The 17,191-nt window shown below is 44.1% G+C and overlaps 1 protein-coding gene across 11 annotated transcripts in view; it reads right to left on the bottom strand.

Moving 5' to 3' along the window:
- Positions 1-17,191, bottom strand: part of atg10 (ATG10 autophagy related 10 homolog (S. cerevisiae)) — a 264,975-nt gene that overhangs the window by 49,869 nt on the left and 197,915 nt on the right. For all 11 annotated transcript variants that reach the window (XM_078214834.1, XM_078214831.1, XM_078214835.1 and 8 more), the window contains one exon: positions 13,348-13,445. In XM_078214834.1, the coding sequence (XP_078070960.1) occupies positions 13,348-13,445 (98 nt within the window). The remainder of the gene's footprint in view (positions 1-13,347; positions 13,446-17,191) is intronic.

The raw sequence follows: 17,191 nt of genomic DNA, 5'->3' as shown, positions 1-17,191 counted from the left end.
ATACATAAAGGCAAGAGTTTCTGCTTTGTGCGTGGTTGAAAATACAGGCAAAAATTGCACTTAAGGTTATACTAGTTTGATAGTACAGAACGTGAGTACTGCTGAAAAAAGAGACATGCTGTCAAAGGATAAAAGCAAATTACTGCAGATGCTGGAATCTGAAACCAAAAGAGAAAATGCTGGAAAATCTCAGCAGGTCTGGCAGCATCTGTAAGGAGAGAAAAGAGCTGGTGTTTCGAGTCCAGATGACCCTTTGTCAAAGCTAAAAGGCATAGGAAGTGGGAGATATTTATACTGCAGGTGAGGGAATGAAAGATGAGTCATAGTCATAGAAACCAGGGGAAAAGACTGCTAATAGCTGTCCAAAGAGAGAATAAAGGGTGTGAATGGCCAAACGGCAGAGAAGCTGTAAGCTGTGACAGATGAAGATGTTGGGGGAGGGGGGGGAAAGATGGGACAGACGTAAAATGTAGAGAAGGGGAGGTGGGGGGGCGGGGGGGGGGGGGGAGAAAAGGGAAGGTGGATGAAGTAGGGGGAAAAGAGTGGGGGGGGGGAGAAAAATGAAGAAAGACAATAAAGAAATAAAAGGTAGAGAACAGTAAAAAATTAAAATAGAATGAAAACAAAGGGGGCCGAGCAAATCATCGGAAGTTGTTGAATTCGATGTTGAGACCGGAAGTTGTAAAGTGCCTAGCCGGAAGGTGAGATGCTGTTCCTCCAGTTTGTGTTGAGCTTCACTGGAACATTGCAGCAGGCCAACGACAGACATGTGGGCATGGGAGCAGGATCGTGTGTTAAAATGGCAGCAACCGGAAGGGCAGGATCCTGATTGCTGAGCACCTTCGGTCTGTGCACAAAGTGATCACCCAGTCTATGTTTGGTCTCTCCGATATGGAGGAGACCACATTGGGAGCAGTGAATGCAATAGACCAAATTGAAAGGTGCAAGTGAAACGCTGCTTAACCTGGAATGAGTGTTTTGGACCTTGGATGGTGAGCATAGAAGAGGTAAAGGGGCAGGTGTTACACCTTCTGCGATTGCATGGGAAGGTGCCATGAGTGATGGGAGAGGTGTTGGGTATAGTGGAAGAGTGGACTAGGTTACCCCGAGGGAACGGTCTCTGCGGAATGCTGACAGAGGGAGTGAAGGGAGGATGTGTAATTGCAGAAGGTGTAACACTTCAAGGTTACACCTTCCAAGATCCAAAACATTCATTCCAGGTTAAGCAGTGTTTCACTTGCACCTTTCAATTTGGTGCATTGCATTCGCTGCTCCCAATGTGGTCTCCTCTATATCAGAGAGACCAAGGGTAGACTGGGTGATTGCTTTGCTGAGCACCTTCGGTCTGTGCGTAATCAGGATCCTGACTTTCCGGTTGCTTGCCATTTTAACACATGATCCTGCTCCCATGCACACATGTCTGTCCTTGGCCTGCTGCAATGTTCCAGTGAAGCTCAACGCAAACTGGAGGAACAGCATCTCATCCTCCGGCTCGGCACTTTACAGCCTTCCGGTCTCAACATCGAATTCAACAACTTCAGATGATTAGCTTCACCCCACCTCCACCCCTTTGTTTTCATTCTATTTTATTTCATTTTTTACTCTTCTCTACCTTTTATTTCTTTATTGTCTTTCTTCATTTTTCTTCCCCCCTCCCACTCTTTCTCCCTACTTCCCCTTCCCTTACCTTGTCTTCCCCCTCCACCCTGCTTCTCCTTCTCTACATTCTACCTCGGTCTCATCTTTCCCCCCCCCCCCTCCCCCAACATCTTCACCTGTCACAGCTTACAGCTTATCTGCCGTTTGGCCATTCACACCCTTTATTCTCTCTGTGGGCAGCCAATATCAGTCTTTTCCTCCGGTTTCTATGACTATGACTCATCTTTCATTCCCTCACCTGCAGTATAAATATCCTCCACTTTCTATGCCTTTTAGCTTTGACAAAGGGTCATCTGGACTTGAAACATCAGCTCTTTTCTCTCCTTACAGATGCTGCCACACCTGCTGAGATTTTCCAGCGTTTTAAGAACAAAGAACAAAGAACAGTCCAGCACAGGAAAACAGGCCCTTCGGCCCTCTAAGCCTGTGCTGCTCCTTGGTCCAACTAGACCAATCGTTTGTATCTCTCCATTCCCAGACTGCTCATGTGACTATCCAGGTAAGTCTTAAATGATGTCAGCATGTCTGCCTCCACCACCCTACTTGGCAGCGCATTCCAGGTCCCCACCACCCTCTGTGTAAAAAACATCCCTCTAATATCTGAGTTATACTTCGCCCCTCTCACCTTGAGCCCGTGACCCCTCGTGATCGTCACTTCTGATCTGGGAAAAAGCTTCCCACCGTTCACCCTATCTATCCCCTTCATAATCTTGTACACCTCTATTAGATCTCCCCTCATTCTCCGTCTTTCCAGGGAGAACAAACCCAGTTTACCCAATCTCTCCTCATAGCTAAGACCCTCCATACCAGGCAACATCCTGGTAAACCTTCTCTGCACTCTCTCTAACGCCTCCACGTCCTTCTGGTAGTGCGGCGACCAGAACTGGGCGCAGTACTCCAAATGTGGCCTAACCAGCGATCTATACAGCTGCAACATCAGACTCCAGCTTTTATACTCTATACCCCGTCCTATAAAGGCAAGCATACCATATGCCTTCTTCACCACCTTCTCCACCTGTGTTGCCACCTTCAAGGATTTGTGGACTTGCACACCTAGGTCCCTCTGTGTTTCTATACTCCTGATGACTCTGCCATTTATTGTATAACTCCTCCCTACATTATTTCTTCCAAAATGCATCACTTCGCATTTATCTGGATTAAATTCCATCTGCCACCTCTCCGCCCAATTTTCCAGCCTATCTATATCCTGCTGTATTGCCCGACAATGCTCATCGCTATCCGCAAGTCCAGCCATCTTTGTGTCATCCGCAAACTTGCTGATAACAGCAGTTACACCTTTTTCCAAATCATTTATATATATCACATTTCATGCTGTCAAAGCTTTTCACCTTGCACTCATCAGGCCAGATTAGCAAGAATATCAATTTTAAAGGGAACAACAATTTATGCTGCATGAGAAGGGAGAGCTGATTGGTTGGCAAGTGGACTCTGATTGGTAAAGGTATTGCCGTGGAGAATGCACCAGAGAACAGTTAACGGCCAAGCTTCTGTTAAATTTAAGTCAGGTAGGTCGACACCGATTGGCAAAGGCATTATCCTTTGGAATAAACTCGGGAATAGCTGTCCCCCAAGCATTTCTTTAGTTGAAAAAAGGCACAGTTCATGGGTATACTCATTCTGTCTGAAAAGTACAGGGTCACGTGTGTGAATGTAACTTCTATCACACAGAAGTGAGCCACACTGCAAACCCAACTAATAATCTTAAATTGGGTCTCAGTGTAATTCTTAGCACAATCAGGATTGTTTATCAAGTGCTGTCCGATCACAGAATCACAAGTAATGTTGAACATTATATTTTGAGTAGGCTTGCTGTACTATACTCCATAATTACTGAACAAGAGTTGCTACTCAGCAGCGCAATTCTCAGAAATTGCATCCATACACTCTCTCCAACTTTAACTGACAGTAGGAAAGAATCATTTTAACTATCAGTCTGGATAATTCCCAAATTATATAGCATATGTTTGGCAGGCACAAGCCGTCAGAGACAGCAGGGTCTGTCAATGACATTAGGGTTATGACATCATTTGACTCTATTTATTGAAGGGATTCGATCTCTGGCCACCAAGCTCTTGGTAGGTTTCTCCAAAAGTTAGAACAGGGATCAACATTTTTTGCATTTTCAAGTGGAAAACAACAATACTATGCATGCAACACGAATGAAAACAACCCTATTCCTTTTCAAGACCAGTTCAAATATTGCTGGAATTGCTGCATTAAAAAAGCATTGAGCGGCTCCCTAAATAATGAGCATTGTAGCACTGGTGGAGATTTGTATGATCGATAGAATGTACACTTCCTGACGATGCATGCATTCAACATCAGATGTGGAGTCCTGATCTCCACGTGGGTTCCATCTGGAACACCACGCGCTCTTGGGAAGTCAGCCAGACAGTAATAATCTGTGTCCCTTCAACTTGGTGTCTCATTTTCACTGGAAATGTGATAAAGATGTTTCCCCTGGCAAGCATGGTGTCAGGAAGTTGCTCTGCAGCTCTCAACTGTCAACAGGATTATCTTGCAGTTGTTTCTTGCAGTGGCCTGGAAAGATCCTTGGTATAGAACGTTAATGAAATACTGACCTTCACAGTTGGAGAATAGCCAGCCCAATCTGTAAGGTTGTTTGTAGATCAACCTGCAGCATGTGGAACAGCTTGGTCACTGCCTGCCATTAACCCTGTGTTGCTGAGGACAGCTGACCTGATATACCCAGGAAGGAATGATGTGGTCAATAATTTTGGCCCGAAGATACTGATGCCAAACACCTGGTATGCTTGGACACGAAAGGGTGTGGCAATGAATTGAAGTTATTCGCCAATGCATGTAGCACTAAAGGAAGACACAAAGGGATGTATGTTTTTGTAACTTGGTTGCTTGCACCTTGTATGTGGGCAATAACTGTCAAACCTCCAGGAGTGTGCATCTTAAGAAAGGTTTCCACAAAAAGGGGAAAGTATAGAGGAAAGGATCAGTACACAGAGTTTCAATGCTGTCGAGAAATGCCAGTGACAAAAATATACTTCAATTGTCAAACAACAACAGCAACTAACTTCAATAAACACTCAGAAGAGAGCCAAACCAATTTATTTGTCATATGTCAATTTTATACCATTGAGCAATGATCTGTGGAGTAGAGCTTAATAATTTTATGTTTGTTATGGACAGGAAGAAAGATGATGGGGTGACATTTCCTCTTTCTCTTCACCCCTTGAGTGTCCACAACAAAATGTGTGCTTAAAATTAGTATTTTACCTTTTTAATGTTGTGACTTTTAGTAGGAGACACGAATCAGGCTTTTGGGTAAGTTTAAATCAGAAGGAAAGGTAACGTCTATTCACACAATAACACAGCTCAGCCTTCAACACTATTATTCCCATCTCCAAACTCCATGGCCTGAGCCTCGGCTCCTCCCTCTGTGACTGGATCCTGAACTTTCTAACTCACAGACCACAATCAGTAAGGATAGGCAACAACACTTCCTCCACGATCATCCTTAACACCGGTGCCCCACAAGGCTGTGTTCTCAGCCCCCTATTATACCCCTTATACACCTATGACTGTGTGGCCAATTTCCCCTCCAATTCGATTTTTAAGTTTGCTGACTACACCATGGTAGTGGGTCGGATCTCAAAATACGGCGAGACAGAGTACAGGAATGAGATAGAGAATCTGGTGAACTGGTGCGGCAACAATAATCTCTCCCTCAATGTCAACAAAAAGGAGATTGTCATCAACTTCAGGAAGCATAGAGGAGAACATGCTCCTGTCTACATCAACAGGGAAGAAGTAGAAAGGATCGAGAGCTTCAAGTTTTTAGGTGTCTAGATCACCAACAACCTGTCCTGGTCTCCCCATGCCAACACTGTAGTTAAGAAAGCCCACCAACCTCTCTACTTTCTCAGCACACTAAGGAAATTTGTCATGTCAACTACGACTCTCACCAACTTTTACAGATGCACCATAGAAAGCAGTCTTTCTGGTTGTATCACAGCTTGGTATGGCTCCTGCTCTGCCCAAGACCACAAAGAACTACAAAAGGTCATGAATGTAGCCCAATCCATCACGCAAACCAGCCTCCCATCGATTGGCTCTGTCTGCACTTCCCACTGCCTCAGCAAAGCAGCCAACATAAAGACCCCACGCACCCCGGACATTCTCTCTTCCACCTTCTTCCATCGGGAAGAAGATACAAAAGTCTGAGGTCACGTACCAACCGATTCAGCTTCTTCCATGCTGCTGTCAGACTTTTGAATGGACCTACCTTGCACTAAGTTGATCTTTCTCTACACCCCAGCTATGACTGTAATACTACATTCTGCACTCTCTCGTTTCCTTCTCTATAAACGGTATGTTTTGTCTGTATAGCACGCAAGAAATAATACTTTTCACTGTATGCTAATACATGTGACAATAATAAACCAAATCAAAAAACCCAAAAATGTAAACACAATGAAAAACAGTCACAATCACATGCACACAGACAAACACACACATTTAAAGATGAATTCTAGAGAATGGAATATGCAGCTAGCTTGAGGATTAACAAAATACAAGTAGCAAATCACGTTCAGGTCGAGTTCTTTTAAGGTGTACACAGGTCCTTCAGAGATGATGGATGTTGGAAGTCTCTGGAATTCCAGACAAGGTTATAGCCAAGTTTCTGCTGGTTAAAACAAATTCATCCCCCTCATATTGTCTGAGTTGATTAATTTTTAGGCTGGTTGGAGGAATGGTCCCTCTTGTCCTGTTGGTTTCAGACAAAGCTGGTTTCTCGTTGGTGCTTGGAGTAAAAGCTTTGTTAGCTGAAAACACTTTTGACCACATGATCAATACTTCTATTGTCCACCCAGAATGATTTGAAAATCGAAAGCCATTCGGTTACACAGCGGAAAATTGGGTGGGTTATTCATCCCTACACAGAGAGTGTCTTCTCCTGCAGATGGACCTCCTAAAGAAGGTGGACCTCCTGGAGAAAGAAAGTAGACGTCCTTGATGACACTGAAGTTTAGAGATCTATTGAATAAATGCTATCCCCCATGAACTGCTGTGGTGATCCAGGGTCCATGGTCACTGGCGGCCTCCATCTCAAACTCTGGTGCCAGTCCCAGGCAAGTCTTAATTCTTGCATGCCACGTTGGTCCAGGCAATTTCTGGACTGGCGTGTTTTCCCGTTGGCATCACGGAAAATTGTCTTGGAGGGGGTCACAGGGGGTTTATTGATTTATTAGTGTCACAAGTAGGCTTACAATAACACTGCAATGAAGTTACTGTGAAAATCCCCTCCTCGCCACACTCTCGCGCCTGCCCGGGTACACAGAGAGAATTTAGCATTGCCAATGCACCTAATCAGCATGTCTTTGGACTGTGGGAAGAAACCAGAGCATCCGGAGGAAACCTACACAGACACGGGGAGAATGTGTAAACTCCACACAGACAGTGACCCAAGCCGGGAATTGAACCCGGGTCCCTGGAGCTGTGAGGCAGCAATGCTAACCACTGTGCCACCGTGTCACCCATGTCCTTGCCTGTCCATGTGCATTCCATCTGCAAATTGGTTTGGCCTCCAGCGGGATTCCCGATCTGCCGTGCTGGAAAGCATCGGAAAATCCTGCTGTACTGGGGTAGTTTCACACTGGGCTGAAACCAAATTTTGGGCCTCCTGCCAGGGAGGGCTATGGAAGTATCCACACATGGTTTTCATCTTGGTATGTCCATTCGAGAAAAGGCATTACACCCACGGTCATTTACAGTTTAAGAACTTTCCAGAAGCATGTACTAACGAGAGTTAATCCTTTGTTTGTCTGGAAATCACAAAATGTCACTAGACTCTCAGCAGTATTTTGAAAGTCAATTTTCACACTGACGAAAGTTCATAACGTGAAAATTAAGAATATTTGATTTGATTTATTATAGTCACATGTATTAGTATACATGAAAAATATTGTTTCTTTCGCGCTATACAGACAAAGCATAGCGTTCATAGAGAGAGTGCAGAATGTAGTGTTACAGTCATAGCTAGGGTGTAGAGAAAGATCAACTTAATATGAGGTAGGTCCATTCAAAGGTCTGACAGTAGCAGGGAAAAAGCTGTTCTTGAGTCAATTGGGATGTGATCTCAGACTTTTCTATCTTTTTCCTGATGGAAGAAGGTGGAAGAGAGGGTGTCCGGGGTGCATGGGGTCCTTGATTATGCTGGCTGCTTTGCCGAGGCAGCGTGAAGTGTAGACAGAGTCAATGGATGGGAGCCTGGTTTGCGTGATAGACTGGGCTTCATTCACGACCCTTCGTAGTTTCTTGCAGTCTTGGGCAGAACAGAATCCAAACCAAGCTGTGATACAAACAGAAAGAATGCTTTCTATGGTGCATCTGTAAAGTGCATTGGTAAGAGTCATAGTGGACATGCCAAATTTCCTTAGCCTCCTGAGAAAGTAGAGGTGTTGGTGGGCTTTCTTAACTATAGTGTCAGCGTGGAGGGACCAGTACAGGTTGTTGGTGATCTGGACACCTAGTATAATGTGGCCTGCACATATCTGCAGCAGGTACGTGCAGCCCACATTATCTTTATGTCATCTAAAACTGCCCTTAGAAAAATCAGAGTAGCACAAAAATGTCCAACCCACAGAGTCAGGAAAGAGAAATGTCATCAATGATGGTGGATTTCAAATTTAGAAAGAATGAGGCAGGAAGGCAAAGAAACTTCAATAACAGGAACTCAAGAAAGATTTAAATGGAGTGCCCGATCCAAATTAGACAACCGTCTACAATCACCTCCAGGAGTATGAAGAAGTCTCACAATAGGAAATAATTCAAGTTTGAACATGATTGTGTTCTGTGGATAGTTAAAGTTGTTGAGGAAGGAATAGTTGGCACTAGGTAGAGAACCAAGTTTATTTGAGCTTTGGCAAAGGAAAAGTCATGGAAATTCCTTTGTGATCAGAGCAGATAGAGAAGATCAACTGATGAGCAGCTTTTAAATGTGCGAATGACAAGCGAGCACAAAATTGCAATTGAGCCCTGGAGGGATCAGGCAACTGAGGACTGGAAATGAGCGCTGCTTGCCTTTTCAGTTCAACCATTTTCCAAAGGTGCTGCTGTGTACTGCTGAAACCTCAAGTCATTAGGCACCTCTCCTGGGCCACTATGTCAATCTCTGTTAGCGGATCGTTGACTTTACTCCTCAGTTCTCCAATTCCACTGGACAACATCTTGCAATGTTTCCACTGAAGATGTTCTCTTTCAACAGCTCCGGGATCCAATCCTACAGCCAGTCACTGGCTTTTGGGAACAACAAGATCACTCCATACTGTCTCCTCCAACGCATCCCTACCTCTATGCCTTTACTATTCTCCTGATACCATTCCAGACTTCAATCCCATTGCACTCTGTGCCTCTCTTGGCATTATCCAAAAGGTCCATCAAGGTACCACCCTTTGCTTCCTTGCAAGCAATAATTCTGTCTTAGCTTCCTCTCGTATTTACCTTCTCCCCACCAGGCAGAACTTCTTCCCTGTCACAACCTTCACTGCTAGTAGATCAACTATCACTGTCTATCTCAGCATTTCCCTTCAGAATGTCCATTAATTCACAAACAAGGAACTTGCTATCCATGATCTTATTGTGAATTATTTAATTGACCTAACAACTTTGACCAAAATGTGGATCATGAATGCTGACATTGTGCTCCTTACTGGAATCTCCCTGCCAGGCTCCACTTTCCACAATCCAGCCTGCCCAAATTGCTACTGACGCACCATGACCTTCAAAGCCAAGTCACGGTTTGATTTGTACCCAGACTCCTTTGGTACCTTATCCTCCAGAGAGCACCTTAACTTATTCCACCCTTCTCCTGTCCCACCTGAATTCTCACCATGACATTCTCCCTTCTTTCATCTTCAATTTTTACACCGAGCAGTGCTTAATTGTTGATGATTTCTTCATACCTCCGTATGGTATGGCCTCTCTCTTCATTCACTCAAGTCCAAGAGGTGCAGACTTGAGCTTACCTGGCATATAATTGGCTTAGCCGTTCATCACCAGACCAAGCTGAACCATATCAAGCACTAATAGATTGTAATTTCCTTTGCTAAAACCATCCGCCACTCCAGTGTCACTCTGGAGAATAAAGATAATCCAGGTGTCATTCTCCTTACTTTCAACTGCCTCCTTGAACCTCTCTCCTCTGCCTTGTCTGCTTCCATCTTTAGGAAAGAATGCACTTTTTATCTCCATCTAGTCAGTTGCCTCTGCTGCTTTCATTGCAACCTTGCCATTAAGTTAAGCTTCTCTTCAGTGTCTCTACTCTGCTATCCCTGAACGTGTGTATTTCTCTCATTTCACTTCCATGTCCCCATTTCCCCTCTCCAAGTTCAGCAGTGAAACAGTTGACAATCAACTTCCCTTCCTTCCACCCACTCCACCATCTACAACAGCATTTACGTAGCACAGTGAATGTAAAAGTAAACCCCAAGTTGCCTCACGGAGATACAGTCAGGAACAAAACCAACTTAAAACTGGAAAGTGAGATAGAGTGGCAGAGGAGTTTAAGGAGGAATTTTCGGAATGTACAGCCATGGGTGAAGAGACAGCCACCAATGACACTTTTTAAACTCCTGTCATCAATCCCCTTACTAAAAGACCTACCTTTGATTCCTTTGTCATTGCAAATCACCACTCCAAGTTCCCTTTCCTTTCCAAAGTTCGACAATGTGTTGTCACCTCTAAAATCAGTGTCTTTCTTCAACACCATGGTTTATATCCCTGCCACAGAACCAGTACAGCCTTGATTAAAGTCACAGGTGATGTTTTCTGTGGCAGTGATGATGGTTTGTTATCTCTCCTCAGTATTTGATGCGTTTGCCCACATGAAGTTCCTCCTATGCTGCTCTTCAATGTCCAGCTCAATGGGATTGTCTTTGCTTAGAATCATAGAAACCCCACAGTGTAGAAAGAGGCCATTTGGCCCATCGAGTCTGCACCGACCACAATCCCACCCTATCCCCATATCCCTACACATTTACCCGCTAATCCCTCTAACCTACGCATCTCAGGACACTAAGGGGCAATTTTTAGCATGGCCAATCAACCTAATCCGCACATCTTTGGACTGTGGGAGGAAACTGTAGCACCAGGAGGAAACCCACGCAGACACGGGGAGAATGTACAAACTCCACACAGACAGTGACGCAAGCCGGGAATTGAACCCAGGTCCCTGGAGCTGTGAAACAGCAGTGCTAACCACTGTGCTAACCACATGAAGTGCCGCTTCATGCCACTCTTACCTATTCAGAGTGAGAGCATCTCCAGCATTAATTTCCTTTCCCATGCTCAGATTACTATTTCCAGATTCTCCAAGGATCCTTGGCACCTTCCTCTACCTCATCTATACGTTGCCTCAGAACATCATCATCAGCAGACATGGGGGTCAACTTTCACACATATGGCATCCATATTTACTTGTTTTGAGTCTTCCACCTGTCTCTGTTAAACCACTCATCTTGGATGAGGCACTGTTTCTTCCAGTTAAATACTGGGAACATTGAAGTCATTTTCTTCAACTCTTGCCACAAGCTTCATACTTTGACCACAATTTCCATCTGTACCCCAGACACAGCCTCCAGCTGAACCACACTAACCATTAACCTCAGCATCCTACTCAACCCTGAGCTGAATTTCTGACCCCATAACCACTGTATGACAAAAACTACCTGCTTTCACTTCCATAACATCGCCCATCTCCACTCCTACCTCAACACATCAGCCCGAGTCTGTGACTAGGGAGCAGAATGGAAATGGTGGCTTGGGTATGGAGCTTTTAGCAAGAACTGAAAATACGGCTTCGTGTTCCCAGAATCTAACCCTCTCCCGTGTTTTTGTTAGCTCCAGACTTAATTCATCCACTCACCTATTGGCTGGTTTCTCATCTTCCACCTTCTGTTCATTTTAGCTCTTAACTGCCTTCATATATATTATTCTGCACCAAGTTCAACTCCTGGTCCCTCAACATCATCATTTTGAAATTCTCAACACAGAGTTTAATTTCCTTCCTAGCCTCAACACTCTGGATCTCTTCAGATTTAAAACCACTCCAGAACTCTCGATTCCTCTGAACCTGATGTTTTGCATGTTCCCCTACCACACTTCACCCCACCACAGCCATACCTTTAATACCTAATCTGGAATTCTCTCAAGATAACCTTGCATCTCCTTCTTGCACCTTTAAATGCCTCCTTAAAACCCACTTTGCCACTTCTCCAAATAGTTATGGGAAGATGGTGGCATAGTCACTGGCCTAGTGATCCAGAGATCCAGTCTAATTAAATTCAATTAAAAATCTGGAATTGAAAGCTCATCTCAGAAATAGTGACCATGAACCTATCATCATAGAATCCCTATGCAGGAGGCGGCTATTTGGCCCATTGAGTTTGCACTGACCCTCAGATGGAGCATCTTTAGCAGGTCCACCCCCACCCTCTCCCCCAACGCATTTACCCCATTAATCTCCCTAACCTACACATCATTCATTGCCATAAAAACTCATCTGGTTCACAAATGTCCTTGGGGGAAGGAAAAGTGCCATTCTTACCTGGTCTGGCCTACATGTGACTCCATACCCACAGCAATGTCATTGACTCTTTATTGTCTTTGGAAATGGCCTAGCAAGTCACTCAGTTCAAGGGCAATTAGGGATGGGCAACAAATGACTGGCCGCATCTCATGAAAGAATGTATTTTAAAAAAAATAATTCTGTGGTTCAATAATCATTTAAAAAATTTTGTATCTGAAAAATACCTTGAGATGTTTACCTATATTAAAGATACTATGTTATTCTAAGTTGTTGCACAAGTGGATCTTTCCCACACCCCTACATCAGGGGTGTGTCTCTGGGGAGTTCCAACAATATTCCAGGAAATCCACATGTTACATCCATGTTTCCCTGCTATACAACCGTAACTGCAATTCAAAAACTGTGAAGCACTTTAGAATGTCCGGTAATCATGTAAGACGCTATGTAAATACAAATTAGATCATTCTTTGTTCGAAGGGTGTCGAAGAACTGATGAGCTGGGAGAATACCTTCACCATATAGACTACAGTGGTTTATGGACAAAGGCTTACCACCACCTTCTCTAGAAAAGTAGGATGGGTGATAAATGCTGTCCTTGCCAGAAACACCCACATCTGGAGAATTATTTAAACAAAAAAATCAATTCCGAAGGGTATTAATTATCTTCCGCTGCCAGAGTCATAGTTGCCATTTACTTGTTGGTTAGTAAGGACCTACGGTCAACCTATTTCCATATAGCAAATTGGGACAGGTACCTCCGATGGGCTCTTACACTGGCAGGTCACCCACCCCAAACAGGCTAATGACCCCATCCTCACAATTTAAGACAGGATTGACATCCTTTAATTCATTCCACCTTACCATTGCAGAACCACTGAATTTCATTCCAAATATCTTTAACAAATTGAGAGATTTTTACTAAAGCTCAGATGCAGACCACGTTAAGAATCTATATCAGTGAGATCACAGTCTTAAACTGAGTAGTGCTTGTTGATGAATCTGAAGTCAGCAATAATTCATTTCACTTAAATCCATGACTGATGCATAGAACCGGTCAGATAATTTCAACATTTAGCAGTTTTGTCAAATGTCTAACCAATTACCTGTTGTGTAATAGTCTCCCAGGGTTCTTGAAAGAGACGTTCTTTGAAACAATCATGAACATTTTCCCAAATTTCTTTTAATGCAAGTGGTCTGCCATCTAGGATTTCAAAAAACAAAACAGTTCTATCATTTACATTGAAGAGTGAAAACAACATTAAGGTAATATTAAAAAATGCCTTCTTTCTGTGAGATCATTTTTGACACCTTTACTTGCGGAAAAAAAAGACATCCATAAAAGCAACAAAAGCAAAAACCTTTGCTTTTTATTTCAGCTGGAAATATTCAGCATGGCAGGCAGCATCTGAGATGATAAAAATAGGGTTAATGTTGCAGGTCTTTGACGTGTTATCAGAACCATAAAAGATAACCAGTTGCCATTAATAGAAAAGCAGACCTTTTCAAACTTTTTTCAGTGATTAAAAATAATAATTCAATTTCCAGATTTCAATTACAAAGACAAGCTATTTCAGCTCTTTCCTTATGATGCAATCTAAGAGCCAGTTGCACGCTCCCAATAGTAGGTAAATAGCTGCAGAAGCTGCATTACAGACAGACAATATCCTCCTTGATGAGCCATTGAAAACAACAAATCATAGGGATTGCTAGACAAGACTGAAAGGGCTTGAACAGGCACTTGGAATAGGTGGAAATACAGCTGCAGGGCAGACAGCAGATGTCTGGACAGAAAAGCATTGGAGATGGTACAGGATTTGGAGAGAATAGAACAGGTACAAGTATGAATTTAGATGGTAGAGAACAAGATGGTCACACCAAAGATTTCCCAAGTGGACTCAAGCTTATAATGTACAGATTGGACACTTGACAGTTAAACTGGAGAAGTCATAGGCTTTATGATTTAAGAGAATTACTTGGAATTTACCGCATAGAACCAGGCCATTTGGCCCACCATGTCCATGCTGGTGTCTATGCTTGACATGAGTCTCCTCTCACCTTACTTTCGCTCACCCTATCAGCATATCCTTCCATTCCATTTGAAGAAAGCTCATGAGTTCAGAGGTCTTGAATATTAGATTATGGGGGCAAATGGATTCTCATGTGTGAATATAGGGGATAAGAATATGTGGGTTGAGATGGAAACGAACAAGGTGAGTGGGGTGGAAGAGGATGAGGGAATGGGTTGGAGGAAAATGAGAGAGGCAGGGTGGAGGAGATTGAAAGAGGCATGGCAGAGGATGATGATAACAGTAAGTCCAAACAGGCTCCTCCAAGATGAGTTGGTGAATGGGAATACACTGTAATTACTCCATTATGGAAATCTGAATCCAGCAACATCAATTGTCCGGAATAGTTTTTTTTAGCTGAAGGGCCGCAGAGATGGATTTTGGGGCGGTGGGCTCCTACCTCCTCTGAGGCAGCAATGGTGACTGTGGAGAGGAGTCTGGAGGCTCTGGCAGGCCAGTTGGGAAGGTGAGTGAGGGCATCAGCTTTGCTGTGATTCTGTTCCTTTTCCTGCCTGTTGTGCAGGCTCCTTACCCCAAGCTGGAGACTCTGCTTTGCAGACACTGTCAATGGGACCAAAAGTGGGGTTGATTACAGTGTGCATTCAAATAGAAACACATTGTAATATATTTTGAGAAGCACTTGGACAGAGGGTACAGATTAGGTAAGAACTTTTTGATTTGATTTATTATTGTCACATGTATTAGATTCTGCAGACAAAGCATACCATACATAGGGAAGGAAAGGAGAGAGTGCAGAATGTAGTGTTACAGTCATAACCAGGATGTACAGAAAGATCAAGAGTCAATGAATGGGAGGGTGGTTTGCGTGATGGACTGGGCTTTGTTCACAACCCTTTGTAATTTATTGCAGTCTCGGACAGAGCAGGAGCCATACCAAGCTGTGATACAACCAGCAAGAACGCTTTCTATGGTACATCTGTAAAAGTTGGTGAGAGTTGTAGCGGACATGCCGAATTTCCTTAGCCTCGTGAGCGTTGGCATAGAGGCACCAGAACAGGTTGTTGGTGATCTGGACACCTAGGAACTTGAAGCTCTTGGCCATTTCCACTTCGTCCCCATTGATGTAGGCAGGGGCATGTCCTCCACTGCGCTTCCTGAAGTCGATGACTATCTCCTTCGTTTTGTTGACATTGAGGGAGAGATTATTGTCGATGCACCTGTTCACCAGATTCTCTATCTCTTTCCTGTACTCAGTCTCATCATTGTTTAAGATCCAACCCACTATGGTGGTGTCATCAGCAAACTTGAAAATTGAGTTGGAGGGGTATTTGGCCACACAGTCATAGATGTATAAGGAGTATAGTAAGGGGCTGAGGATATAGCTTTGTCGGGCACCGGTGTTGAGGATGATCATGGAGGTATTGTTGTTGGCTATCCTTACTAATTGTGGTCTGCAGGTTAGGAAGCCTAGGATCCAGTCGCAGAGGGAGGAGCCAAGCCCCAGGCCATGGAGTCTGGAGATGAGTTTTGTAGGAATAATGGTGTTGAAGGCCGAGTTGTAGTCAATAAATAGGAGTCTGACATAGGTGTCTTTGTTATCCACGTGTTGCAGGGTTGAGTGTCGGGCCAGGCAGAAGGCGTCTGCTGTGAACCTGTTGTGACCACAGGCGATCTGGGTGGCCAGAATTGATCCGTGGCATGACTAACCTTTCGAAGCACTTCATAATGATGGATGTCAGGACCACCGGATAATAGTCACTAAGCCACGTTGCCTGGTCTTTCTTTGGTACTGGGATGATGGTCATCTTCTGAAAGCAGATAGGGACCTCAGATTGGTGTAGGGAGAGGTTAAAAATATCTGCGAATATCCCTGCCAACTGGTCCACGCCGGATCTGAGGGCTTATCCGGGTACCCCATCGGGGCCGGTCACTTTCCATGGATTGACTTTCGAGAAGGCTGCTGTGACATCTGCAATAGTGATCTCGAACACAGGTTCGGCAGAGACTTCTGGGGTGGAGGGTGTGCTCTTGCTGACCTCTTGCTCAAAATGGGCACAGAATGCATTGAGCTCATCAGAGAGGGGTGCACTGGTGTCGGCGATTTTACATGCTTTCATCATGTAGGTTGTTATGCCTTGCAGACCTTGCCATAGTTGGTGGGAGTCCATGTGGCTAGCCTTGGACTCTAGCTTGATCTGGTACTGTCTCTTGGCATCTTTGATGGATCTCCATAGATCATATCTGGATTTCTTGTATAGGTCAGGGTCAGTGGACTTGAATGCCTCAGACCTGGACTTAAGCAAGCAGTGGATATCCCTGTTCATCCATGGTTTCCAGTTGGGAAACACACGGATTTGCTTCTTTGGCACACAGTCTTCCACACACTTACTAATGAAGTCAGTGACTGTCAGGGCATACTCATTCTGGTTGGTCGCTGAGTTTTTAAATATTGACCAGTCCACTGACTTGAAGCAGTCCCTCAGGAGATCATCCGATTCCTCTGAATAACATTGCGCGACTTTCTTTAATGGATTCTCTTGTTTCAGTTAACTCTGTATGCCGGATTCCAGACTGAAGAGGTTATAGTGTATATTGTTTTTGACTGCAAGCATTGTGTAACGCAGTGCGAAATGGAAGCATACCAGGAGGCATGAAAAGGGAGTTACAGAGCTTTACCGCAGGAGAGTGCATTGGTAGTGGAAGTGTGTATTAAAAGGAACTAAGGCAAATTGTATAGTATAGGAGAAGAGGTACTGGTGAGTGCCACAACAAACATATGTACAAAGTCACTGGGATAGGTGGGGGAGGGATGGAGAGAAGGAATTCAAAAGGGAAGCAGCAGAAAGTGCCGTCAAGGAGCAAGGTAAACCAGGAGAATTTGATAAGGGAATATGATGAAAGAGAAAGGATACTTAAAAGT

The sequence above is a fragment of the Mustelus asterias genome, chromosome 6 (assembly GCF_964213995.1).
Source record: "Mustelus asterias chromosome 6, sMusAst1.hap1.1, whole genome shotgun sequence".
NCBI lineage: Eukaryota > Metazoa > Chordata > Chondrichthyes > Carcharhiniformes > Triakidae > Mustelus > Mustelus asterias.
This window is presented reverse-complemented; position numbering and strand designations above follow the sequence as displayed.